This window comes from Pipra filicauda, unplaced genomic scaffold (genome assembly GCF_003945595.2).
Source record: "Pipra filicauda isolate LSUMZ 115617 unplaced genomic scaffold, ASM394559v2 scaffold176_size3548034_pilon, whole genome shotgun sequence".
In the NCBI taxonomy this organism is placed as follows: domain Eukaryota; kingdom Metazoa; phylum Chordata; class Aves; order Passeriformes; family Pipridae; genus Pipra; species Pipra filicauda.
In genome coordinates this window covers 2,347,340-2,375,293 of record NW_024104283.1, presented here as the reverse complement: position 1 = coordinate 2,375,293, position 27,954 = coordinate 2,347,340, and the positions used below count along the sequence as shown (strand labels likewise).

General features: G+C 35.7%; 1 protein-coding gene across 4 annotated transcripts in view; it reads left to right on the top strand.

Annotated features, from left to right (window-relative positions):
• Positions 1–27,954, top strand: part of AK9 (adenylate kinase 9) — a 59,495-nt gene that overhangs the window by 25,588 nt on the left and 5,953 nt on the right. For 2 of the 4 annotated variants that reach the window (XM_027747849.2, XM_027747845.2), the window contains exons 16-28: positions 8,763–8,969; positions 9,916–10,046; positions 11,285–11,497; positions 12,070–12,327; positions 15,319–15,437; positions 16,815–17,034; positions 18,215–18,277; positions 19,030–19,239; positions 20,040–20,258; positions 22,948–23,161; positions 23,906–24,107; positions 25,251–25,397; positions 26,636–26,856. In XM_027747849.2, coding sequence (XP_027603650.2) covers positions 8,763–8,969; positions 9,916–10,046; positions 11,285–11,497; positions 12,070–12,327; positions 15,319–15,437; positions 16,815–17,034; positions 18,215–18,277; positions 19,030–19,239; positions 20,040–20,258; positions 22,948–23,161; positions 23,906–24,107; positions 25,251–25,397; positions 26,636–26,856 — 2,424 coding nt within the window. The remainder of the gene's footprint in view (positions 1–8,762; positions 8,970–9,915; positions 10,047–11,284; positions 11,498–12,069; positions 12,328–15,318; positions 15,438–16,814; positions 17,035–18,214; positions 18,278–19,029; positions 19,240–20,039; positions 20,259–22,947; positions 23,162–23,905; positions 24,108–25,250; positions 25,398–26,635; positions 26,857–27,954) is intronic. The other 2 variants (XM_039379819.1, XM_039379820.1) reach the window with 2 other exon arrangements.

The window sequence follows — 27,954 nt, the reverse complement described above, 5'->3', positions numbered from 1 at the left end:
AAAAAGAAGTAAGATAGATGTCTATAATTTATTAAATAATATTCCTAACTCAATAACTTTTGTTTTATTCAGATGCCTAAAACTCATTACTGTTACGTAATTGTACTGCAGAAGTCTGTATACTGTGTAGACCATACTTAGCAAATAGGAAAGAAAATAATTTTGTTATTATTTAGCTTTTATTTTACCTATATATAACAAGGCCTAAGTCATAAAGGTACTATAAGATAGACTGAATATGATAACATGCTTTTAATTTTTAATGATGTAACATTTCACCTACTCTCTGAAAGAAATACTCTAGCCTTGTAGGGTTCTTTAAATTACATAGAAACTTTTTAAAAAGTCCACATTGTAATTTTTTATAGTTTCTAATAAAACACACAGCTCTTCTCCAAAATGAATGAGTTCTATAGTATTGCCTATAAAGGCTCTATCATCAGTGTCTGAAACAACAAAGTGCATCTTAGTTTTGAATATCTAACTAATTTTGATCTGAGTACATCAAAATAACATTTATTAATGATAGAAGTAATAACGTGATGTACACACTTGTGCTCTTAACATGTGCTAAGTCCTTGTTCAGAGTAAATCGTATTTTCCTATGCCTACATTTTATTTCAATAATCAAACTGACTCACCAAAACACTTCAGTCACGCTGCTCTTTACCTGACATCTGTTTTATTTCTCATGTAGTGCCATCAGCACATTGCTGCAGCTTTTCTCCCATGTGATGTCTTTACACCAATATAAATGAATGATATGTTCGCAGTTTTGGTTGTTTGGTTTGGAGTTTTTTTATATGTAACAGTTATGATATAAAAATGATTAATCAGAAAAATAGTCCAGAGTCCAAATCATACACTTTTGGTCTCTCATATATGAGATCATCTGGGAATGGCTCAAAGCTGCACCAGGAGAGGTTTAGACTGGACTTTAGGAAGCCTTTCTTTAACAAGAAGGTGGTCAAACACCTGTGTCAAACACTGTGACAGGCTTCTTACAGAGATGGTTGATGCCCCAAGCCTGTCAGCATTTCAGGAGCATTTAGACAATTCCATTAATAACATGATTTAACTTTTGGTCAGCCCTGAATTGCTCAGGCAGTTGATGAGAAGTAGATGATCATGGTAGGTCCCTTCCACCTGAAATAGTTTTATTCTATATAAATAGATTCACATTTTAATAATCATGATACTTGTAACCTCAGTGGGACCTGGGATTGCCTGAGGACTGAACATATTCAAATTTATAATATTGTTTGTGTTTAAAAGGAAAAAGTGGTTCCAGTAATGTCTTAATGAGAGTGAAAGTATATGGAGAAGGAGACTTCATGTAAATGTAACAAATGTATTTAAATGAGTTAAGAAGCTAAGTTCAATGCTGAAGTGTCTATTGAGGGTACACAAATCAATTTATGAGGTAACTCTTGCTTGTAATGTCTAGCTGAAAATTAAAGCCTCACATCTTTTTTTCATGTTCCTTGACACAATTTTTCTGAGCCTAAATTATTTTCAGGAATTTGTTACTGTAGTTAAGCATTTTTTCAGAAGCTTCACATGGATATGTATTTATTTATACTAGGAGACAGTTATATCACTTCATGAGAATCTATTTCAGGCATTGTAAAAGAGTTACCAGCTTCAAGTAGATCTGTGGGTTCATTCCAATCTTCCTGAAGTAAAATTTGCCGTATTCCTTTCCTGCCACATTTCTGCCAGAGATTACTCCCTTTCTGTAAGAAACTCCACTGGAGCACACATCCCTACGCCTCAGTAGCTCAGGGTGGTGTGTTAGTACAACCCCATCTTCACTGATGTCTCTTCTGCTGCTCTTGTTATTTGGGCAGAAGTTCTTGCCAAAAATAAATGGGTAGCTGGGGCTGATAATTCCAGCCATCATCTCTTACGCTTGTCTTTCACAGCTGTTAACATCAATTAGTTATAAGCTCTTTAATAATGGTTCCAATCCCCCCTTTCCTATATTACAGATGGTGGAGGGTTGAATTAATATGCATCTCTTTGGCTTTTATTTTATGTTCTTGCTTTTTTATTCATATTATCATGTTAAAATCAGTAAGATATTTGAAACAACAAGAGAAAAAAAATAATTAAACCTGTCATTTTAGGACATTTCCTCTTTAGTCTTTGAAGAGAAATGCTTTTTGGAATCAATTGTAATTATAAAATTTATGCTTTTCAGAATCAATTATAATTATAACATTTACCAGGCAGATGATGTGTACTTAGTCCTACAGCCTCTAAATATATTTCCTTTGTTTTCCTTGGATGGCTTTCAACCTCATTTGTGTTTTTTTTTTCCCTCAAACTGGAGGCTTTTCAATGAGAGAGTTTGGACAAGGACAGTTAATTAAACTGCAGACAAGACATAGCAAATTGCTTGTTCTCTAAACTTCAAAGCAAGCTCTAGCGATACTAACTTCACAGTTTGTTCAGTCTTTGAGGAAAACTGCATGATCTTCAAAGCCAGTTTCTGCCCTCCTTCATAAGCCAGATGTGATAATTACATTTTAATACCTGTAATCACAGCATTCTAGGCAGAAAAAAACCAAAATTTGAAACAGAAAAGTTAAGAACAACTTTCTCAATTAAATCCCAAATACCTTCAGTTCTTAAATTCTTTTAGTCTCTCATTCAGAGGAATAAAGGCTAAGGCATATTGATGTAGTACAACTATGCACTTCTTTGCAGAAAAAAAAGAACAAAAACCTATAATTAGAGCTATCAGTCTCTCTGAAAGCTCTTGTCACTTTCTAAACATAATAAGAAAAAGGACATTGTAATTTACTTTGCTTAATGTCTGTCTGTCTGTCCTCCTTGACTCTATCCAACACCAGTCTTGTAAATACCATAGAACCAAAAGCTAACGAAAAGATATCCGAAATCCTATAGCATCTTTCTCTCAAAAAACCCTTTGAAGGCAACTCATCTTTAAGTCTGCTTTAGTTTTTAAAAATATACGTTTTAGCTTTTATCTACTAGGATTTTTAGAATATTTTAAAGTGCAAAACAGAAATAAATCCAGTACAAACCATTTTATTTTAATAGCAAGTTGTTAAATATACACATTTCTATGCATTAGAAAGAACCAACTTAATCTCTAAACCAAACTTTTCTTTCCAAATACCATAAATTGGTACGCAGAAGGTAAGTTTGTCTATTAAGTACATTACACTGTAATATACTTAAAATTATTTGGCAGTATATGTTTATAAGTAAGTAATGAAAAATCTGTATAAACAAACTATGTGGTCTGTTTCAAAAAGACAATGGAAAATATGTTCATAATGAAATACATATCAGTTCCAAGAAATGGAAGTGTAACTGTTATCCTACATTTTGCCTTTCTCTTTATTTTGATAGTTAAGCTCTAATGAAGAAGACATGCTAGCTTCGGTATCTCTGTCTCAGCTTTGGTGGGGTTTGAGAGGGGAGGAAAGAAGGATTTTTTTTTCATCTTTTTGTGTTGCTGAATATGGACTGAGGGCAGAAAATGTCATATGTAATACAGTCAGAACACTGGGGAAAAAAGACATTAAAGCCTCTCCTTCCCCAGCAATTCACTTAGAGAATGTGGGGACAGAAAGCCTTTGAGGATTGTTTATCTCTATGGTAACTATGCTCAGTAAGAGCAAAGACACAGAGAAAAAGAGTATGAGAGACTGCCATATAGGCATTACCTATGAAAGCCCAAGATTTAAGGCTGGGAAGGATTGTTTCCTATCACCTCTATGATAAGGAAATGAAGTTAAGAACAGCACTGTTAGATGGACCACCAACTTCTCGGAAAGAAACTTGTTTATGTTTTTATATCGTTTATTTTAAAACCATTACTGTCTTTTCAAGGGTTTTTCTTGACTATGTTTTTAATTTCTTTAAAAATATCTTCTCACCATAAATAATCTCTCCAAGCAGAATTATTATAATTTACACCTAATGACAAAGGTATAGTTGCCTTACAGAAAAATATTTTCTTTTTTTTCGGTACCTGAGACCCAGTTGGAAACAAACTAAACGCCAGGGAGGCAACATTTTTGTCATAATAAGGTTCAAAAACCTGAACCAAAACTAAATAAGGTTTGGATTGTCTGATTTTTGGGTTATCCCTTTTCCCTAGGAATGTAAACCTTTTCTCTTTTGTTACTTCTACCCTCTTTTGAGGGGAAAGTTTCTCCAATTCACTTAGGCCTGGGTAATCTATTTAAAAACTCTGTAAGTATGCAATAATTGCTGCTGGATATGTTTCCTCAAGCAAAAACCCTCCCAGATAGAGGTAATCTGATGGAATTATGTGCCTACAGTAGCAAAACAAAGCTGGATCACATGCTGATCCATCATTTGCTAAATATTGTATCAGGAGAGGTATGCTTCTGAGATAAAGTTTCTAACAGGAAACATTCTATTGAGTGGATTTGTTACCATGCTCAACATTGTGTCTCAGATGATGCCAAATATTCATTTAAATCCATTATTCTGTCTATATATTTCCAAAGTTTCTTGACCTACTCAGAACTGAGAGGTTTTTAGAAGGGCTGAACTATAGGAGATGATCTGTTGAAAGCTAGATCCAGACAGCCCTCATCCCTGTCTTCCATGTGTTATTGCTGTGAATAGGGCTGTGGTTCACAAGGCAGCACATGTGATTTCTACAGTGTGACTGTGCCAGGGATAACACGTGCAACAAGCAGTTAGCATATCCTAGTTATTAGTGTATCCTTTGCTTATTTTCTTAAAATCTGTGTTCCTAGTGGAGTCATCATTACATATTGCATTAGAGCTGCCCAAATTTAAGCAGGTTTTACCTGGCTACATCTCTGTCTCACTTGGAATACATCACTGCAGAATGCAACATAATTAATGGTACCATTTACACAACATTTTTTTTTAAAGCACATAAAAAGGTATTTTCACTTTCCTCTTTAAAATCACAGCAAGAGAAAAATGTCACTGAAGAGTATAGTAATGATATATATAGAATGAAAGTGTAGTTTAGTAAGATGCAAATGTTCATAAACATTTTCAAGAAAAAAATACTTTCTAATTCAAGGTCAGACTATTTGAAATTTGCAAGGTGTTTCTGCTTAATTACATGCCCTTTTGCACTTTTAGTTTATGTTTAGACTAATAATCATTCAAACAGGAGGAAGGTTAGCCACTGAGGCATCAGTCTGATAGCTGTGTTGTTCAAGCTTTAAAAAAAGGGGGAAAGGCATTAAGTATTCTTTGTTATTAAAGATTGCAAAAATACATAACAAAACGCTTATTTGTTAATAAAGTTTTGCAGTTCACCTTGGGCGCAACATGTCAGACACTGAGAGGGCAAACTGCTCCCAAAGGAACAGAGCTGGCGGTGCAGTATACTAGCATGGCCATCTGGACACTGCACTAGTCAGGAGCAGGGTAGCTCTGGCCCTTGGCTCTTGCAGCTCCCTGGGGATAGCAAAAAGCTGAGGTCAGGCTGAGATGTCAGCCTGTGGGTTGGCCCAGCTTTTCAGAGCCCGTGGCTGGGCAGGGCTGTCAGGAGCTGCAGATTGGCCCAGCAGCAGCATTGCTGGGGTAGCAGCTGATGGCCCCGAGGGCTGACATGGAGTCCTGGGCAGGTTAGGGGGGAGCCCCAGGGGCCACATGGAGACAGCCAGGCCCAGGAGTGCCCTCAGGTCCGTGAGCCAGCATATGAATTGCTATAGAGCACCTGACTTATTTCAAATCTCAGTTTATCATATATATAGTACAGGTAATTTGAGAGAATAAAAGTTTCAGCCTCAAAAGTAGAAGAATAAAATTATTAAAAGCACTGAAGTGTTTAGAAATTTAGTATTGGAGGACTACACATTGAGATCGAGACCCATAAGAAGATGTAGACATTGCAGTACCCAAAACTGCCATACTAACTTCTAAGTGCCTGACTTCAAATATGGACTAAAGAGCTGTAGAAATAGGCACAACAAGTAGCAAACTAGCAAGGGGCCAACCTTAGTGAGCCATTAAGGGATGTCAAAAGGAGGCATGTATTTGAAATCCTACATCTTTTTAAATTTGGCCAATTACAAAAGAATGGAAATCCTTAACTTTACCTCTTTGTCAATTAAAGCCCTGAAGGCAGGGCACTGGCTTGCTTTCTTCTAGAGACAGTAGTGGCACTGCCCTTTGATACAATACCTTCATTAATAGCTTAGCCATCCAAGTCAGAAAAATGTTACATATCTTCCTTGTCCTGCAGGCGCTCACACATCCCAGCTATTCCAGGTGATGCTTTAGTTGGTAGCATTTCAGACAAAAATTAGGCATCATATCTACTTTGACCATTATATTTAGTCTTGTTTCCTGCCAAATCTTGTTGGTACCTAATCACTGAAATCCAGCTACATTGTACTTAGCATTTTTTTATCTACCTCTGTTATGGAAAACTAAATGTGTCATTTGTGCATTTCTTCAGCAATCCCTAAGGAGGAAATACTAGTTTGCTTAATGAAGAAAATTGTAACAGGGCAATCTAACTCTTCATAAGACAGAAAAATTGTTTGGAGTTTTCAGGTTAGGACAAACTCAAAATGAATATTACAGTGCTGCAATTTGACATAGTGAGTGTTGGCCTGCTTAATGCCAGGGAGTAACCATAAAACATTGAGGTTTTAATACTTTGGAGGTTTGTATTGATGAGAAAGTAGTCAAAGCTTTTAACATACAAGGCATTGTGTAAGGCTTTCATTTGTAATAATACCTCTCCTTTGTATGTGTAGGAAGTTATATAAGGAAAAATAGTAGTAATGATCCCTTGATTTTTAAAAAATCATAAAAGTTCATTGGAATAGACTGCATATGTTGTTATTTGTGTCAAAATCTGTTCCTGCTCTTTCAAACTTAAGACAAAAACACCAAGAGAATGGGAACATTATAGCAAAGTAGAAAATCACTCCATCTGCTGCTCAAGGTTTTTCTTGCATCTTCATTTCTGGAAAGGGACAAACACAACACACACTGTGTCCCAGCAAACTTACAGTAATATCAGACTATTGAAGTCATTGTTCTCAACTGCTTTTCTGTCTGTTAGCTGAAGGCATTAATGTCAGACTTATTAAACAGAACACAAAAGAAAAAATGGTAAGAAAAAGAAGAAAATCAGAGTTGAAAATTATATGAGTGCAGGAAGTGGGAATAGCAGCAACATCACCACACTGTTGCCTACCACTATAATCCAGTGGAAGACCACTCCACTAGTCTTCCTTGTGGAGGTGGTCAGGATACAGGGGGTAGGCCTTTGACCCTGCCAACATCTCTGGTGTAGATGGACCTTCATCCACATTATCTGTTGACTGGCCTTCCACATCTAAGTCTCTGGCTGTGGGACATGCCAGAGCCTGTCACTTGTAGCACTCTTTCTCAGAGTCTCTGATGCAACCTTTCCACCTCCTCTCATAGCTCTGCCACCAGACTGAGCACATAATCCACCTGTTTGCACCTCACATAGCTGTTCTCATGTTACCAGTGCCAGGGCTCTGTCTGGGTTGCCACATCCGTGCTGGTGAGTGCAGAGGACATAGCTTTTTACCCGGTAGACATGGTAGCTAAGCTCTGAGAGGACGATGACCACCAGCTGAACTCACCTCTTGAGCTGGTGGGGGGACTGTGCCCCCCCTGCGTGCCCTGGCACACAAACTGCTGCACAAACAGCTGTGCCATGCCCCAGCTGATGCACCGTGCTCTGTTTGCAGTGCTCCTGGTTGCGCGGTTCCCTAGACTGCTTTTTGTGGGTGTGTCTTGCCTCATTTGTTAGTTATGGATAGAGGCATCATAGAATATCTTCAGTTGGAAGGGACCTACAAGGATCATTGAGTCCAACTCCTGTCCCTGCACAGAACAGTCCCACAGTTGTAATTGGTTTAAGAAATCTTGCACTGCATGGTTTAGTGTTTTAGCTCACTGCTTTGCCTTTATCAATTTAGGATTTCAGTCTTCAATACCTTCTCTCATATCCTTGATATTTACACTGGCCTTCTGTTTTAGTCCTTTCTTTTTCCTTTTTCCTCTAAATCTTCTATTTCCTCTGCAATATTTTGCTATGTTGATCTTTATATATCTATGTGCTGTTGTTTGCATAAATGAAGGTTTAATTCATTAATATCTGTATATTGAGATGCCATAGAGAAATAACACCTAGCAGTATTATATTTCTAGTCCTGTAAAGAGAACATGCTCCACTTGAAAAAGAACAAATACCTAACACACAACCTGAACACTCCACAACAGCTTCAGTAACAGAACCTGAACCAGGTCAGAACATGAGGTTGCTTCTTTGCAGTGTATGCTAGTTTTCCTACTCTTTATTTTTTCTATGCTTGCATGAGGCATGACTATATGGATAGCTTGTCAAAAGCTGTTATCATGAAATCATAATTTTTAAATTAATGTATTCTATATTATATTTATTTGGAGAAAGAGTAATTATATTTATCTGAGAGACGATTTAAATAACCATATGGAAATATAGTTAAGCAACTTGACCTCATTTATTTTCCTGGAGATGGCTCAGTATATACAACATCAACATAGTTAAATTGGGAGTTTACAAAGTGTCTTTGTAAAATACTAATATAATAATTCATAATTACGGGAGAGAAGAAGCTTTAAAAAAATATGCCACCATATTTGAGCAAAATAAAAATAATCCTAAAGCATAATGATAATTTTTAAATGTAAAACATTTTAGAGGAGCATTGCCTGTTATATGATTTGATTTTCAGAAATCACGCTACCCAAGTTTGCAGAGGATGCTTTTCCAGATGCACAAGAAATGGATACAATTAAAAAGAAGATTGAACTTTTCATGCATGATTGGCAAACAGTGGAATCAGAAATCAAGAAGTCATCTCTAGTTCAGGTTGTTGTTCTAGAGATCGCTGAGCAAACTCCAGCAAGTCTGCTCAATCAAACAGTGCTGGTTATGGAAAGTAAGTAATACTGTTTATGTGATTGGCACTTAAACTTTCAAGGGGGATTTTGGAGAGCTTATGTGATGAATAAATTGGGGGTTAGGTTATACTAAGTTTGATATTACTAACGTGAAATGGCTCATGGTGTGTTCTGAGGGTCAGCTGAAAAGCTCAATAGCGCCCTTTAAGACATAGGAAGAGTGAGGAATATGTATATTTGAAATATATATAGAGAGAGATAGGCTATGCAAATATGTACATAATAGCTCCCTAAACATTCTGACAGCACATTTCCCCGGTTACTTGCTCTATTCTGTTCATGTCAGGATACTGGTTTGAGAAATGGAGAGATATTGAAGGTTCACTAATGTACAATATTCACTGGGTTAATGTATACTAATCTAACCTACCCACCTGCACAGACTGTATTTCAAGACTGAATTTTACACTGAATTTTTTTTTTTTTTGCAAAGTACATTCCTTTACTCATGTGCTCAAATCTCTTAGAATTTTGAGCACTGGATAAATAATATTAATATTACATTTTTCCTATCATTACTACAATGGAAGTGTTTTATTTACCATAACGTCTATTGTGCTGGCTTTATAATCAATTAAAATTTAAGTGATGATTTTTCCCACCAAATAACCACCAAAAAAACAAAACAAAAAACTTGTTGAAAACAGTAATGTCCCTTTCTGCATGTGCTTGTATACTTTTGTAATACAAGTTCCCATTGAAATACTCCAACCAAAAACAACCAGTAGAATTTCCATTTTTGGAGGAGGCAATTTACTAATTCCTACATCTGGGGAGAACATTTTGTTCTATGAGTAGAAGAAATGCAATATACAGTTGGCTTTATTTTCTTTCACATATGCACTTACTTTTATGGACAGAGAATCTGTTCTGGCACAAACAAATGAAAAATATTGAAACAGGAAAAAAACCTAACCTTTTCAGAACCTTTTAAGTATCACGGTTGGGAATTATCTGCTGAAGACTTAGCAGAGGAAGCAGAAGATCTGGCTGCTGAACAGGAAAATGAGGTAGATGAAGACAAAGTTGAAGAAGAGGAAGAGGAAAATGAAGAAGTAAGCATGCCAGCTTTATTTGTTTGTGCTTTTATTGTAACTCGTTTATTTTCAGTTTGAACATAACCCCAGAGAAGTTATATTTTGCACCTGATTTTGTATCATAGAATCATAGAATCATAGAATCAGCTGGGTTGGAAGGGACCTCCGAGATCATCAAGTCCAACCCTTGATCCACTACTGCTGCAGTTGCTAGATCATGGCACTAAGCGCCACATCCAGTCTCTTTTTAAAAATCTCCAGGGACGGAGAATCCACTACTTCCCTGGGCAACCCATTCCAATGTCTGATCACCCTCTCTGTAAAGAAATTCTTTCTAATATCTAACCTAAACCTCCCCTGGCACAACTTGAGACCATGCCCTCTGTATGATCCAGTTTAAGCCTTCTTACAGAATAAATACTAGCATATGCTTCAAGAACACTTTCATTATATTTCTATGTTTTGGCTGATAGTAGTTTTACTGCAGCAAGAAGCTTAAATATCCCCCATGCTAATAGAGAGAATGAATGTACCTAGTTTTGCCAGATGGCAAAGAGGAGCTTTATTAAAGAAAGAAATATGAACTTTGATTTCTGTCAACTAACAATGATCTGTGAGCCATCATATAAACATCAGAAGATGCAGAGTCCTAATATGCAATCCCCTGTTACATCTCAGCTATTGATAATTTTCAAACACCCACTTTAATGACATTAGAGGTCTAGCTTTGCCTTTCTTTTATTTTCATCCTATATTGGAAGATTCCCATCCTCAAATTTAACAGTACAGGATATCCATATACTGTAGTAACGCAGTATTGAATAGATTTTTTAGAAATTAATTTTATTGGATAAATAATCTGACTTCATAACACCAGCTCTCATTGTCTTTTCTGAAGAGGTCTACATTTAGAAGCAAGAGAAAATCAGTTTCAAGAACATGGTAGGAAAAGGTTTTATTATAGATATTTCTACCCTGGGTTTGGTCTTCCACAGCTAACTACGATATTATAATTTCAAATTTAAAATGGTAACTCTCTTCTCAATAATTCTCTTGGACAGTTTGTTTTCTGACTCAGAATCTAAAAAGTGTGTATTTTCATAGATTTATTTTTGGCTTACAAACTACTTTGAGAATACAGTACTCATTCAGTCCTCAGTTAATGTGTTTGGCATTACTTCATCTGATCTACTCAGTATACTTAATCTCCGTAAATACTCAATTCTAAGAGTTTTTGAAAATTTTCATATTTTCAGGATGAAGAAACAATTAAGCAAAAGAAAAGGCACATGGGAGATACAATACACTTTTGTCCAGTCAGTCTGAAAGAGCACTTTGTCCTCCACCCTGGACTCCAGGAACATGCAGCTAAATATAAAGAAAATATTTATTACTTTTCAACTTCTGACTACAGAGATAAATTTTTGAAGAACCCTGAAGAATATGTGGCTCACAATGAACCGATACAAGTGAGAATCTTAATAATTATTTAAAGTAGATAATAGCAGATTAAAATCACTATTTTTCATTCCCATTTAGAATTGTTTATTATTGCTGATTTTTTTTTCTAGGTAACAATATATTAAGCAAGTCCTTGAAGGAAATAAAACATATGGTTTCCCTAGTGACTTTTTAGTGTACATTCAAATTAACACATTGAATTACTTATGCAAATATAGCAGAAAAGAGGAAGATTATAAAGACTTACAATAATCTTAAAATTGATTAACAGATCACACATACTGGGGGGCTTTTTATTATCTTTTCTTTTTTTTTGTAAGTTGAAGAATGGTAAAAGAAGGGAAGATTTACCAGAATTCTCTAATGAAGTTTCTGACATCTGCCGTTGTAGTGTATTTGTTCAGTGTTTCCAGAAAGCAGGTAGTCTGGTTGGAACAGCAATAGAAAGTCTGGAAAAATTAAAATGTATAATTATGGACTGGTTTTGGAATTTTTATTATGATACTTTAGAAGTTAAAAACAGTAGGAGATGCATTGTACACTCCAAAATGTTACAGAGTATTCAATTTTTTTCCTACAGGCTCCTCCTTTACGGGTGTGTTTACTTGGGACTCATGGAGCAGGTAAAACTACTTGTGCACGACAGATAGCAGACAAATTGGGCATTTTTCATATTCAGTTTGAAGAATATCTACAGGAATTGATCTTACCCAAAACTAGAAGGAAAGTTGGGCCCCAGTTTGATGAAGAAGATGACAATAAAATACCAGTTCTATCAGAGGAACTAGAAGACTTCTCTCAGATGATTACTAAAACTGAGACAGAAAAAAGCAAACAGGTAACAATAATATTTTTTATGTCCATACACAAAATAACCATTTTCAGGCCAGAATAGGAATTTCCTATAAAATTATAAACCCCATCTCTTAGACGGTGTAATTTTCCTGAAGAACAAACATTTACATAAATGTTTATCAGAGGAGAATGATAGCTTTTACTAGGCAGTGATATATCCTGGGGAAAAAACCCTTAAGCTTTTCATGCAAATGAATTCTTCTTTAGACAGCAATGGGTATATGTGATCGAGTTCCAACACGCGTACACAGCATATAAATCTTTCCAGAAGTGGGTAGTATAAAGAAACTGAAAACTACTTCCTAGACAACAGAAATAAGTATTTATCCAACTCTCAAAGCTTCAGGAAGAAACAAGTTTCTGCATCACATTTTAAGAGCCTTTCTTTTTGGTATGTGCTCCTGATACCTGCCATGTTCCGTCACATTACTAGCTAGTCATCAAAGAACTTCAAACATTTCCTGCTATAGGATTTAAGGAAGCATGCAGGAGAGGAAGCAGGCTACAGAAACAACATTCAGGCACAGTATTAGGAAGATGAGCACTCCATGGAAGTGTAAACTGAAGGGTAACAAGAAAAATTTCTGCAGAACAACAGTAGTAAAAGGAAGATCTAGAAAATATAAGTCTGCCACCTGGGCAGGTGACCTTTCAATACTGAAAAGGCTGAGATGCCCAATGCCTTTTTTACTGTGGCCTTCTAGGTCTCTGTGTCTAATAGGAAAGCATGGGTAAAAAGTGGTACTACTCACAACAGAATAGGATCAAATTTGGGATCATTTATGTAAACTGCACATATACAAGTCCATGGAGTGCATTCACAGGTGCTGAGGAAGCTGCCAAAGGTGCATCCAAGGCCACTCTGTATTGTCTTGAAAAGCAGAGCGGGTCTCTGTTAACTGGGAGGTAGTTCTGATGAAATAATGCAAGAGCAGGTAATATTAGAAGGAAATGCTTCAACACGGAGTACAGATCAAAATCACAGATGTCAGAACAAAAAATCAGGTTTTCATCAGTTGAAATTTGGCAAATCACATTACAACTTGGTCATCATAGCCAAAATATGGCAGGTGTTCCTGGCACTAATGGTTATGGCTGACTCTCACTCAGCTTTATTTTTTTTGGCATCAATACGTCTGACACCAAGGCACTATTGTTAGTATTTTTTGCTTTATATCTGCAGGTAAACAATTTGCTACATTTTTTTTCTCATATTTCTTGTAAAGTACTTTATCTGATGGCGTGACCTAAGCACGGGATACAGTTTCAGTTCGGTTCAGAAATACATTCACTGGTCCATGCACAAAACTCCAGAGGATAATTTCCAAGATTGTGGACTCCTCAAGCATTTCTCTGAGTATGAGTACCACTGGACCATCTATCTGACTATCCTGTTTTTTCACCGAGCCACCACCTCTCCAAAATTTCATTTAATTCCATTTATATCATTCTCTTTCACTTTGGCACAAGACACTAGAAGTGTATCTATCAAAGCTTAAGGTAAAGGTCAGCTATAACATTCAAAGCAAGACCACTAAAGGCAAAGAAAACATGCCATGCAGTCTGGGAAGTTTATCAGAAAGATACTATCCTGGTTGTTTTAATATATATCATCCAAAGCCTTCACAACATTGACAGGTCTGGGGGCCAACCTTGTCCTTCAAATCCCCGCTAAGTGGGGTGTTCTCTTCTGTAGCTGGAATATACCTCTTGTGTTTCTTTTCTTTTATCAGATACAAATGCCATTCCAACAGCTCATTGGCAGTGGTGATGTCAGTGATACATTTTTATATGTGTTTTATTGTTTTCTCCCACTTCACACATTTCTTTCAAGATGTCTCCATATTACAGATCTGGCTACCACTTTTGTCTTAGGTATCTTTTGTCATACAAACATCTTTTAGTATATATGCTGTCTCAGGCACTAGAGAAACTATTATTCACACACACACTACATTAAACCTGTGACTTCCAACATATTCTCAAGTTCTTTTGGCTACATTATCAAAATAGATGTCAGCATCTTATTCAGACATGGCCTATCAGCAAGCAGCTCCCTACCATCATTTGGAGGTTCCTGAATCACTTTGGATCAGTATTTTCTTCTGTGAATATTACCATGAAAAAAGTAACACAGCAGGTCAGAGTGATATTTTCTGACTTTAATATTGCATTTTATTCAGTCTTCTTCTAAAAATGTGTGTTTTAATATCATGACTTATATAAACTCATCCAGAGGCACCAATCTGTACCCTCTTTTCATTCTTTTTTACAACAGTCTGTGTCAGGAAGCCATTCTGTGAGAATTGCATACTCAGCCAAATCAATCTTACAGTGTTACATATTCTGGAAAAAAAAAACACAAGTTTTTCACCAGAATTTAATAGCTAGATTTGGTATTTGAATGCTCTGCACTTGATTAGTCATTAATATAACTACTATTCTGTAGAACAATGCTATCTGTCTGGTGTCTGTTCCTGTGCCTGTACCCAATAACCTTATATATCCTTCTTTAACATGTTTTTTTGGATTGCATTAAAAGAGTTGCTTTTAAAAGGTGAAAAAACATTCTGATGTAGTGCAGATAGTCTTCCAGCATGAAAACATGTATAACTAAGTGGAAAACTTCTTGTAGGCAACTAGGAGAGACTATGCTCATTTCAGTTTCTGTTCCTCTGAATTGAGCATAAGTATAATTAAATACTTAACTGTTGTGCTTGCTTTTAGGTTTTATGAAAACTCATGCAGCAGCAATTGCCCTAATACTACATCCTTACCTAAAATGTATAATGTAGTATGGTGAAATGTGGCAAATTGAGTTTGTTTCTCCCGGTTTAAGTCAAATGAAGACAGTACCTTACTTAGCCAAAAACCAATAAATGAGTCAAGGAGATATTTCTTTCTTTCTGGTTTTTGTTTGTTTGTTCTCTTGGGGTATGTTTTTCATTTTCCAGTTGATTTTCTTTACATAAAGGAAGAGGTGTTAACTGATGAGGAAGAGGCAATCAAAGCAAATCTAATGGATAGTAAGGAACTGCCTCCAGAAGTCCTTGATAACATTGTTTTTGACTGGTGGAAGAAAGAGCCATTCCGGTAACTGTAATTAGATTCTCTCTTTCTTTAATTAATCTTGGGAAGTGTATCATCCATTTGGTCCACAATTGTAAATAACTATGCCAGAGATTATTTCAATGCTCTTGTACTTTTTATGAGTTATGGCCTACCTCTCAGTCTTGGTTTTGTTGTACTATTTTGAATGATATTTTGACAGTAATATCATGTCTCATATGTTGTACACAGTTCTGGACAAAAGTACTTAGCACACTTGAATTGGATTAAATCTCCTAAATAGCTGGGTAGTTTTCATGGGCTTACAGGATAGATACGTAAACAAACCTTTTATATTTTTATGTAATTTTTATCCTGTCAGCCTACAGATAGGGGACATTCTCCAAATGGTGTAAAAACAAGGACACTAGTTTTAGGAAAAAAAGAATGCACCAAGACTAAAAATTACCCAGCATTACACATGATGTTGTGATGTTATATTGTATTATATCACAGTACAATACATAACATTAGACTATACTGTACTACACTACTCTGTGTTACACACTCCTTTCACACAGCATCTAGGGCTACCTATTCTTCCCTCCACTCCTTGTAGCTTCTTTGTTTTTTTGCAATTTTACAATGTATCCTATTAAGGTCTAAAGTAATAAAAATAAATATTCACTTCTTATCAACACACATTCAGCCCTACATAACTACTGATCTAATCTGAAATTGTGAGAGGTCCAACAAGCCATAGAGCTCTCCAGGCATCCGTCTTGTTTTTAATATCTGCAGGAAGACAGATCTAAGTCAAACTGAGTAGCAAATTTCTCATCCTATACTAGAGGAGAAACTGTCAGGCATTTCTGAAACATAAATTTTCAGGCACAAGCTTTCTTTGGCATATTTATGTATATATTTGGCAAATAATATTTGGGTAACAATAATTTTTTTTTGAGAGCAGTACCTAAGAAATATTGGTTTTAGAGTTACACAAGCAAGTTTGAAGATACAATTTATTTTGGTTTTTTTACGTTCTTTTAAAATAATTAAGCTTCGCACATTAAAACCTTGGAAGAAATTAATTTTTAAGTATGTAATTAAAATACATACTGAAATATCAGTTTTACATTGTAAAAAGATAGTAGCTGAAAGTATTTTTTTAATTTTACTCTTAACATATGCATTTAATATGGGAGGCTTTGGGGTTTTTTTCCAAATAATTACATGTTCACTGTCGTCATCATCATCATCATGGCTGGGCTTCACAAACGAAGATTTGGGAAGGGCTCTACCCACAAATGCTACGAGGGCACTGGTGGCTAAAGAGGCCAATGCGAGATAGTTCATTGATAGTTCATTGTGTTGCACTTTAAACTACACTGTGTAATGATAAATATCTCATTTTCCAATTAGGTCCACAGGCTTCATACTGGATGGTTTCCCTCGTACTGCAGATGAAGCCCAATATTTGTCAGAACGAGGACTCTGTCCTGATATTGCAGTTTATATTCAAGTAGAAGACAGTGACATTCTTGAACGTCTTTTTCCTCCACGTCTGAAAAAATGGAAAGACAAACGGCTTAAAAAAAAGGAATATAAAAAGAAACTGAAGGACATGAAAACAAAAATGAGGGTAAGTTTTCAGTCCTACATATTTTTTTTTTGTCGTTTCAACAGCATAGTTCTAAATACAGATTCTAAAACTCCCAAAGCTGTGAAGAGCACAAAGAGTAATAGATATGGGAGCCAGGAGACACAGTCCAACACATTCATAGCATTCCCAGACTTACCATAGGAATGAAAAATAATTTAGAGCTCCTTTCCTCTTCTGTGCAACTAATTTATGAAGGAGTTTAGCCACCTTGCACCCAAGAGAAGTAGCTGTGCTGCCAAACAAATGGCAGTCTGACAGAATGCCAGACATCTGGAAAGTGCTGGACAAAACGCACCTAAATGGAGGGAGTGAATGTGGCCATAAAAAATAAAATAAACAGTTCATGCACTGTAATGTGCTGTTGAGTTGATCAGCATCTCCCATAGGCTGACTTCACAGGTACTGTATGGTGTGTGCGTGTGTCTGTGTTTCCATCTATGATACTCTGCACAGAAATGTAGTAGCTCTAAGCCACATTCTAGTGCTGTTGTGGCTGCACAGTCTCCTGTTCAAACAACGCTGTGTCTACTGTCGATAAAGTTACAAATTATTTGAAGTAACCTGAAGCCTCTATGCAGACATTTACAACTGGTACATGTAATATATTCAAGATTATTAACTTTCTATAAAAGTGAGATAAAGTACTTCACATGTACTATCAGAAAAAGTCTGAATATAAGTTACTAAAGAGCAGCTGAAACACAGGAAGTTAGGACAATGGAATTTGGGACAAGACTCATACAATACCATTAACATCACTAAACTGTCAAAGGGAACAGCACACATTTAATACCGTCTTCAGTCACTCCTTTGCCAAATGACAGAAAACACCTATAAGTTCAGGAACTCTGTAGTTAATCAATAAAAATACTACTGTATTTTCAGTGTGATAAGAACACAGTATTTTTTGCCCCTCTAATGTCAATCTCAAAAGTTGCCAAATTAGTTTTACTAAAATTAAATTACATGTTTGCTTAGTAGAGAGGTATATCTGGTCTGCAAAATTTCAAACTGTAGGTAGTATTTTTTAACATTAGAATCAACTGGAAATAGAATTTCAAGGTGGAAAGAACAACGTTAAATACAGGCCACGTTACCAATTCTCACAGATCTTCTATTAGCAAATATCAGTCTTCTTACATCTTTTTTTCACTAACAGAATGAGAAGATTGCTAAAAGAAGGGAAGAACTTTTAGCAGAACGAAAACAAAAGAAACAGGAGGTAAGAAAACAAGCTAATAAGAAAGATTTTAGATAGAAGTGTTTGCATTCATACCTTAGAAATTTTTAGTCAAAGACTTCAGGACAATGTAGAATAGTAAAAATGGGATAGACTGTGAAGAAGCTTCTACTTTCAAAAATAATTTTATGTGATATTTGAATTTGTTGTAAAAATTATTGATTTGTGAAGACTAAAAACAATTTTAAAAGAATTCTCAATATGTGCTCTAAGTCAGCAAAATACTTATGAATGTGTTTAATGAATCTAATTGGTGACCATAAGAGTAGCCCCATTAATTGGATTAGGCATGTGCCTTAAGTACCCTGTCAAATCCAGGGTCAATCCAGAATAGGATTGTACCGGAATTTCTGCCCGAAGTCAATTACATAGTATATTTATAAATGTATTAATGTACTACTTGACTGCTCAAGAAATTCTGTCAGCTACACTTTCAGTAAACATGCCTGTTTAAAACAAAGTCCTGTCAAACTACAATACCACGTATGAGAAAAATACACCTCTTACCAAAACTGCGGTTTTGACAATGCTTCACTGTATGCACGATGCAATAGCCCTGTATTTTCTTCTGAAATAAGATTCTAGGATCTACTAGACTTTTGCTTACAATAAAGAATACCCCAAAATTAGGGGTTTTTTAATTAATGATTTTTCTAATTAAAAAGGAGACAAGAATGCCGTATGATCCTTTATCTGTATGAGACATGAAACAACAAAATATTTTGCCTTTATAGGCTGTAGCAAATAAGGAGAATTTTGAAGCCACTGAGGAGGAGGATGAGAATGAAATTGAAGAAATTGAAGCTATACTTAAAGAAGAGTTTTTAGAAGAAGAAGAGGAAGAAGAAGAAGAAGAAGAAGCAGAAGAAGATGCTGTTGAACGCATGCAAAATGAAATTGCAGAAAAATTTGATTCAGAAGTAGAGAGATTACAAAGTGTACAGGTACTGATACCACTGCTTATTTTTTTCAATTATATGATCACATAATGCAAGAAGAATTTTCAAGTTTATTTTTCACATTTAAAAGTTATAGTGCTTAAACAACTGTGCGGCTGTACTCATGATCTAAATATGTGAGCAAGATGAAGGCTGTACTGAGAAGGCATAGACTTTATAGAGTATGTAATTTATATGACTAATATCGTAGGGGGAGAAAAGGAAACATTTGTTTAGGCCTACCCAGTCTTGGTGTCCTTATTTCCTTTTTGATAGGTCAGTTGATACAGGCAACCAAACTAGAGAGTTATAAATATATGAACAGTATTTCAAAATAATTTTTGAGACAGAAGTCTTACTAGACAGCTCTATTTTTTAATACAGTTCCTAGTAACATAATTTTCTTGAAATCAGTTACTTGTGTTAGATGTCTGCAATGATAATGCCACATCTAAAGCCGTGAGCAGATGGGTGACATTTGTTTACTATGTACAAAGTATCTTACTTCAGGAAGAAACTAAATCATGATTCAGATTCTATCCACTGATCAGAGAGAAAGTTTACAAAAGCAGATAATATTATAATATTGTAATTGTATGATACTTAATATATACTGGGTACTGGGTAGTTTAAACTTCAGTGGGCAGGAAGACCAATTCTCCTCTCCAATCAAATTTTGCTGATTATGGTGACTGAGAACATGCTCAAGAAATCCTTGATAGTTGACAGAAAATCTTGCTGTCAGTCTTTATTATAAATCTGATTGTGTTTATGATTCTAATATTTCATTATGTTTTCATAACCAGGAAGAACTTGAAAAATTATTAATACCACCAATTGAGATCAATGGAGGACGGAAGCCTCATGTTGTGCGCTACCAAGTGTATAGCAAGCTGAAATCTCTAACAGAACACCGTGAAAGCATTTTTGAGAAATGTTACCCAATCAGTTTACCACTTGCAGAGAAGATGCTATTTCTCTCATATAAATTTCCAAGTTCTTTTGGTCAGTGGGATCCAATCAAGGTAATGTTCTTAAATGGCTGAAGAATATTTTCAAGAGGTAACACTTTTTAAAAATGTATTCTGCATTAAAAAGATGTTATGAGACAGCAGCATTTAATACCAGAACGACTGAATGAAAACTACATTACTGAATCAAAATGACACCACTGAATAAACAAAAAATACAGCAAGCATTGATAATAAAAGGTGTTAGTCTTTTCAGTGTTGCATCTAATTTAAGGCTGAGAAGCATTTAGTGAAATTTGTTACACTATCAATGGTGACACAATTAAAGGTGGCATTGAATCAGAAAGAAATGCCTATCTCTTAATGATACACAAAACATAGGACAACAGAGAAGGTCTTAAAGCCTTCCAGAAGTGGTGAAAACAAACTGAAAGGCTTTGGAGTATAAATTTATAAGAAGCCACACACACAAGTGGCCACCAATCCTGGCAGTGGTGAAAAAGTAAACGAAAAAATGTTAGATGTATGTAATTCATCGGCAGTAATTCTTTCTTTTGAAAATTTACAAATTTTGAAAAGCAACAAATGTATTCCCATAGTATTTTACTAGAGATGTGGAAAGTTGAGGTCAGAAGGTACTCATATCTATCCCCAAAAGTGGGCTGATACAGTTTTATAGGTAGGAAGTGAAATGTCAGCAGGTAATTTCTGTAGTTTAATGGAAGAAATAAAAGCAGGTTGGACTGTGAATAAATCAAAAATAGAAAGAAAGATTCATTAAAGAAAAAGTCCAGTGAACACCATATAGAAAGCAGAAAAGCCCTGAGAGAAACACACTTTGGCCTTCATTTTACTATGCCAATTAATCAAGCAAGTTTTATTCCCTTTTGTATAGTCATCATGTTGGGTCTTCACCTCTTCCAGATCGTGTTTGTCTTTCTTTAACAGTAGGATCAGAATCTTCATTCTTTTTCATGGCTGCATCAAATTGGCATCCAATAATCTAGGGACATATTAATAGAAGCAGGTATTTCTACTCTTCTGTCATTTCCAACTACTGAACCAGTTTATGTGTTTAATTCTAATTAGTCCCTACACTCTAGTCCTTGCACTTTGTTCTATCAGATTTCACTACATTTTTATCATTCTTTTTCTCCAGTTCATTCATTTCTTCTATGCAGTGTTTTTATTTGCCAATAAAAAGTGCAATTCAGTTAGAAAAAAGTCATAGGAAGCTATTAGATAAAATCAGAGGTGTGTGCTGACAGTGAAAATGTATGAGCCGGTAATAATGACAGGGAAATAGGATCATTTTGCAGGTACTTTAGGATATAATAGAAATTATGAAACTGATTACAAACTGGAAGTTTTGGAGTAGAAAGGCAGATAACTTTTACTTTACTGCCAATTACTTTTAGATTAAATCTGGGGGGGAGGAAAGTAGTAATGCGACTGATTAGATAAGCAGATAATAAAAATGATGAGCTGAGGGAGGAATGGAAGCAGACATGCAGTAGAACAGACTCATGACATCTCATAAATTGAGGGCAAGAATCCTGAAATGACTTCATGCTGGAATAGGAACCTAAGAATATGAGAAGAGTCTGGCAAGGCAATGCCATACAGTAGCACAGTCCCATCTCTTTCTGTAATAACCAGATCAACTTCATGGATTCCTTCAAAGAATAGTAATTAATTTGTGAGGTATGATTTCCCTCTACAAGAAGCTGAGTTGGCTTTTCCCCATTATTTTATATGTATGCATGTAACTACTTTCCTTAATATATTTCAATTTGCTCAATACAGAGTCAGATTTACTGGACTATGTTTGCCAGGATCCACCCTGAAGGCCTTTTTTTTAAAAGAGTAACTTTCTCCACCTTTCTTTTTTGTTGAAGGAAAGGCCAGTGTTACACATTTCTCAGTAAAAATTTCTCTTCTGAGTCCCTTTAGAAATATAAGGTGAATGCCATCTGGTCTGGGCAATTTTTTCTACAGATGTCAACATTTAGTTTTAAAACATCTTTTATTGACACTTTAAGGCAGTTCCTCCAAGAAGGGCTGCAACAGGGACGTGACTAAGTTCTTCTACAGAGAACAGTGGTGCAACGAATTAATTTAGTATTACCGCAGTGACCATTTCTGACAACGATCCATCAACGCTACAGACTTTCTAGTGGGCTGTCTAATGTGTTTGAAAACATTTAATCAGTGGTGCATGTATTTTACCAAAAACTTTTTTGGCTTACTTGCTGTGGTTTTACACTTGACCATAATGTAACTACTGATATCCTTTCACATTTTCTTCATTTGTACATGACTTCTGCTAATACAATATTCTCAGTGTATCTTCTACTGTCAGGCAGGTAAGCAAGTTTAATTCACTGAGGAATAAAATTATTTTCTTTATTCTCTGAAAATTAGAAAAGGTATTATGTTAATCCTCTCTGACCAGTATTTTGATGGACATAAAGTGTTACAGTACCACCTACTGGAAATAGTGAGTATTCTTTCTGTCTTCGTTGTTTATTTCATCTTTTTGTACAGTAATTGCATATGTATGGAATTTTCTCAGACTTGGACAAAATATTATGTCCATATGTATGAATTTCGGAATACTTTGATGGTTTGTTTCATATGATTGGTACTTCTCTACCTGCCTACAAAGCCACTTCTCTGGGATGGAGGGAGAAGAGGTTTTGTCAAACCTAATGAACTAATTCCCATTTTGTGTACACTACAGCTAAGCGAAGGAGATGTAATCAGGCCTCACCAAAGCCATGGAAAAGAAGTCTTTCCTGTAATCCATCGACAATATATTTATTTCTTTTCAAGTAAAGAAAATAAAGAAACATTTATGACAAATCCCATCAAATATATTCGTCAGCCAAAACCTAAACCGGCTGCACCAGTTAAGATTGCAATTGTGGGACCTCCAAAATCTGGAAAGACTACAGGTATGGGCCAGTTATGTGTACAGCAAAATCTTATTTAATGAACTGAAGCTGTATCTGTCATTACTATTGAAAAATCATAAACCATTAATATTGTTGGTCTTCCTGCTATTCTTACTGGGCATAAATTCCTTTAGTTACATTCTCTAGTGTCTCCTTTGATAGTCAGATACTCCCCATTCCCCAGTCTGTTTCCAAATTTCTAAATTAAAAAAACCCAAGATTTCCATCTTTCTCTCCTCTCCTCCATGACTCTGTCAATCCACTTCTCTGCCTTTTACTGGAGGAGGAGAAGATTCATTTTGTACCATATGATTATATTTTAATGATTGTAATAGGATGTTAGAAAAAGAAGAGACAGGTTCAAATTATATTTAGGAGGAAATTTTAACCCTATTTCCCATTTTCTGAATAAGTGATCTTACTGCTGGGCTGTTCTGTAAAAGGGGCAGCAGTGGAAGCATATTTTCTAAGACATTTTATAATAATACTGACTATTGCTCCTGAGGTTTGTGCTGACTTGAACAGCGTAAGCGCACTGGGTGTGCTCTGTGCACATGCACGGTCTGGGCCCTACAGGGGCCTTAGCAGGGTAAGGTACACACTTACCAAGATTATGCAGTGGAAATGACCAGGAAAATGAGCTGAGCAGTTAGCTTCTGAGACCAAGGACATACTTCAATAGGCTGCCAGGTTGTGATGTTGCTTACGTTAAAAGTGGTGAGTTGAAATCAAAATGTTTTGCAGTTGCCGAGAAGCTTGCCAGTGTGTATGGATTGCTGCGCCTGTGCATGGGAGATGCCATACGGCTGGTGATAGACAGCCAGCCCGAGAGTGACTTGGCACTTAAGATAAAGGAGCACCTTCACAAAGGACTGACTGTACCTGATGAACTGGCCATCCAGGCTCTAGATGTGGCTCTGCTAAACCCCAGGTGTAGCATCGCCGGGTAAGAGTCTTGTCTGCATTTGGGGGGTTTCTTCAAGACATGCCAGTCCCTTCATAGGCATGGATTCCCATGTTATCACTGTAAAACAATTTCAATAAAACACATCACTGGTTTCTGCATTAAGAAAATCATCTGTAAAAAAGAGGTCCTTCACACTACTCTGGGAAATTAAAGTGAAGCATAATTTTCTCAATTTTCAAGTAAGTATATTCCAGTCAATCCAGGTAATATGCTTTATGAAAGTTACCTTTTTTTCAGTCAATAAGCCAATACTCTCTACTGTCCTTTGAGAACTACCATTTTGTCTCTCTTATACCAACTCCAGAACCAACTTGGACACATTAGATTCCCTTTGATCATGCAGACTGGTTCAGTATTCAAGTTTTTTTTCTGGTTTTGTTAACAACCAGTTATGAAGGAGGAATTGAAACCAGTGAGTTTTTCCACCTCATTCATATGTGATCCTGATTTCCTAGGCTCTTTCTCTGTCACTGAAACACCTTCAAAACTAGGCAGACTTAAAAAGCTTGACTATCATGATTTCATGACATTCACCTCCTCAAAAAGAATTGCTACAGGGAAAGGCAATTCTGGAATAATCTCTGAAAACTATTTGAGCTTGAGATAGAATTCTTTCAACTTTTTTTTCATGTTAAATACTGGAATATTGTTTCAGTATATTTTGTTCCAGTATTGCCTAATATGTGAAAAGCATTTCTTCTTCAATATGATTTTAAAAATTCTTCAAGTACAGTAGTAAATCATTTTACTTACCACTTTGAAAACTGCTCCTTCCAATCCATATGGAGATTTCTCATAATTAAAATGATGTTTCTGAATTATTGATGTGTCAAAATTTTAAAATCCACCATTTTTTTAAGTCACAGCCCTCCACTTACCTGTTGCCCCTTGTGCATTTCCTTTTCCCTTTACTATTTTATATTCTACCTACTTGATTTTTTTAATCTGATTTTAAATTCTTAGGAGTGAAGATTGTGTCTCTCAAGTCAGAGCAGTGATAACTTCATGTCATGGGTGTAGACTTTGCCTTTATGGAGAATGTAGTAGGAATATACATAGTCTTACTGATTGACTAGAAACTCACTTTTTAGGAAAACTTCTTCCGTTCCTGTTTGTATGCAGAGTTGTAATTGATGGATATCCTCTAACAAGAAAACAAGTAAACCTCTTGGAATCAGTGAAGATAATTCCAGTGAAAATCTTTGAATTAGAAATGGATACAAAGGAAGTGTTCAGAAGAGCACTGTTGGATAAGGAAAGCACAAACAGGTAGTGATGCTCTCTGATAGAAATACTTTTTTTCTACAGGATATGGTAATTTCTCTAATTATGTGCCTCAGTGCTGTACCCAGAGAGGGTATCTAAGCTGGAGCATTACTCAGCTGTCTCTGAACTCCACACATGAAAAGACAGGGGAACTAGTCCCTCTGTGTGCTAGTGCTTTGATTTCCACAGACCAGAAACGGAGACGTCAGGTATCTGTGGCATGCTCTGGCCACATCCCTCGATTTGTGACGGAGATCACAAATGTGCAGTGCTGTTCACCCACTGTTGAGTTAAACTGCTTTAACGAGACTGTATGCCAGAAATGTTACCAGTTCTCTCTGCTGCTGAAGTTTATGTTGCAATTTAATTCAATTATTATCATTGTAAGAGAAATTGATACTTCATCTAATAAGCTGTCTTTTAAGTCTTAATTATAGTTCTTTTTAAAATACGGAAATAATGCATAGTTTAGTAACATACAGAATTCATGAGTTACTCATCTAAACCTTTCAATTCAGCTCACTCCCCTTTGTTTTTCTGAGGAGGTAAATATTCTGTTTAAAGAGCTGCTGGTTGTTTTTGAGGAAGAACAGTAAGCAGAGAATGAAAAAGAACAGAACATTCACCTTAAAATTAAATTGTATAAGAACCTGGTTCTCATTAGATGAAGTGTTTCTAAGAAGTTCCAGATAGCTTGGAACATTATTGCATATCTCTTTCATTTTGTCTCTTTCTTTTTATCAAGTAATCAGTACAATGCTAAATTGTTTACCAAGAGACTAAAGAGAATTTGCATTGCAAAAAAATTAAATTAATGATGACTTTTTGAAAGTATTTACTTTAAACTTCATTTTAACTTTAAACTAATTACATTTCATAGGCTTAAATACAAATCAAATGTGCAATATCAGGGTGCCATTTAATAGTATATCTGTGGTGTGTGTCAGTTAATATGTGCTGATACATTACAAATCCTTTACAAAATAATTTTTGAGTTGTATTTGGGACATAAGTAGAAAAGGTTTTGTTCTTTGTTTCTGAACATGGCTATCTAATCATAAGTATGCTCCTTTTCACATGTACTTGGTAATATTCTTAATATGAAATTTGTACTTGTACAGTGTCAAGCAAGCAGAATTCTGTAAAAAGAACTTAAAGTGAACTCTAGAATTTACACTTGAAATTCAATGAAATTATCTAATCTTCAGATGTAAATGAGTGTTATTTTTCATTGTCTTCAGCCCTCCCTATCCTGAACATGACAGCTCACAGATTCTAGCCATTAAAAATTCCTGCTATAAACAGCACATTGATGCAATTAGGACTTACTATATGAAGGAGCGTCAGAACTGGTGTGTGATTGATGCTGTTCAGAGCAAGTGGAAGATCTGGAACAAAGTTACGCAGGAAATTCAAATGGTTGTTAAACAAATACAGATATACCTGGAAAGAATAAGAGAAGGTAAAAGAAAAACAAACTTTCCCCGAGTAATATGGGCATTCCCATTACATTTCCGTTGTAATATTGTAAAATGGGCATTTCGACTTTCTTTGGATGAAGCTAATTCTTGGGCACGTACATACCCTCAAATTCTTCAATCTCATCTGCAGAGATCTTGAAGAGGTCTCTTGAAGAAAGTGAAGACAAAACCAACTACTGAGTAGTCTGGGGCCATCCTCCAAACAACAGAGTAACAGAAATACGCTGGAAGAAGTCAGAGTCCATGGTAGATTCTGCAACACTGGGGTATAAACCACAAAGGCTGTCCCAGAGTATCCAAGGGGAACTATGACTTGCAACTTCACTTTAGTGTTAGTAGAGTAAGAGGATAGGAGAGGGAAGATGTTAATTAAAAGTTCAGAATTAAGCTTAAATATGCCATCGGAGTTAATTTCTGTGCTTTGGGAAGAAAACCACTTTAGTCTAAAATGACACAGTTCCCGCTTGACTTTTTTGTATGTCAGCATTGGTCAGGATTAAATATGCCTTTTAAACATGTCTGTACTATTGAACTAGAATTCCTCTGAAGGGCAAACAGGCTTCCTTATCTTATATCTACCTTTTGATTTCAACTTTTACAGCTCTGTGGCTGCACCCTTCTTAAAAACCAGAGCCATAATCAAACATATTAAAATACTTTTAACTTTTTTCACGTCAAGCTTGAAAAGTACAATTTTTAAATAGTTTGGGTTTGAGATGACATTCAAGATTTGGAATATATTTCATGCAGATAGACTGTAGCATTTGCAAGACATGGATGAATAATGGGGAGGCTTTCATCACACCTTGTACTCTTTTTCACTAATGTAATGAAATAAAATAATAGCTGAAATGTTCCTTAGTAACACAGAGGAGTAAAACAATAAATCATAAATAAAACCATCCCAGGGAAAGTAGACTAATAAGTTGAGCATGCACAATAGCCTACATCATTAATAATCATTATATTTCTTAGCTGCTACAAAAATGTCATTAAAATTAATTGGTAAAATGAGTTGCAATTTCATTTTATTATCGATCTATTAAAAATTGCTATTTTAGTTCTCATTATTTCATATC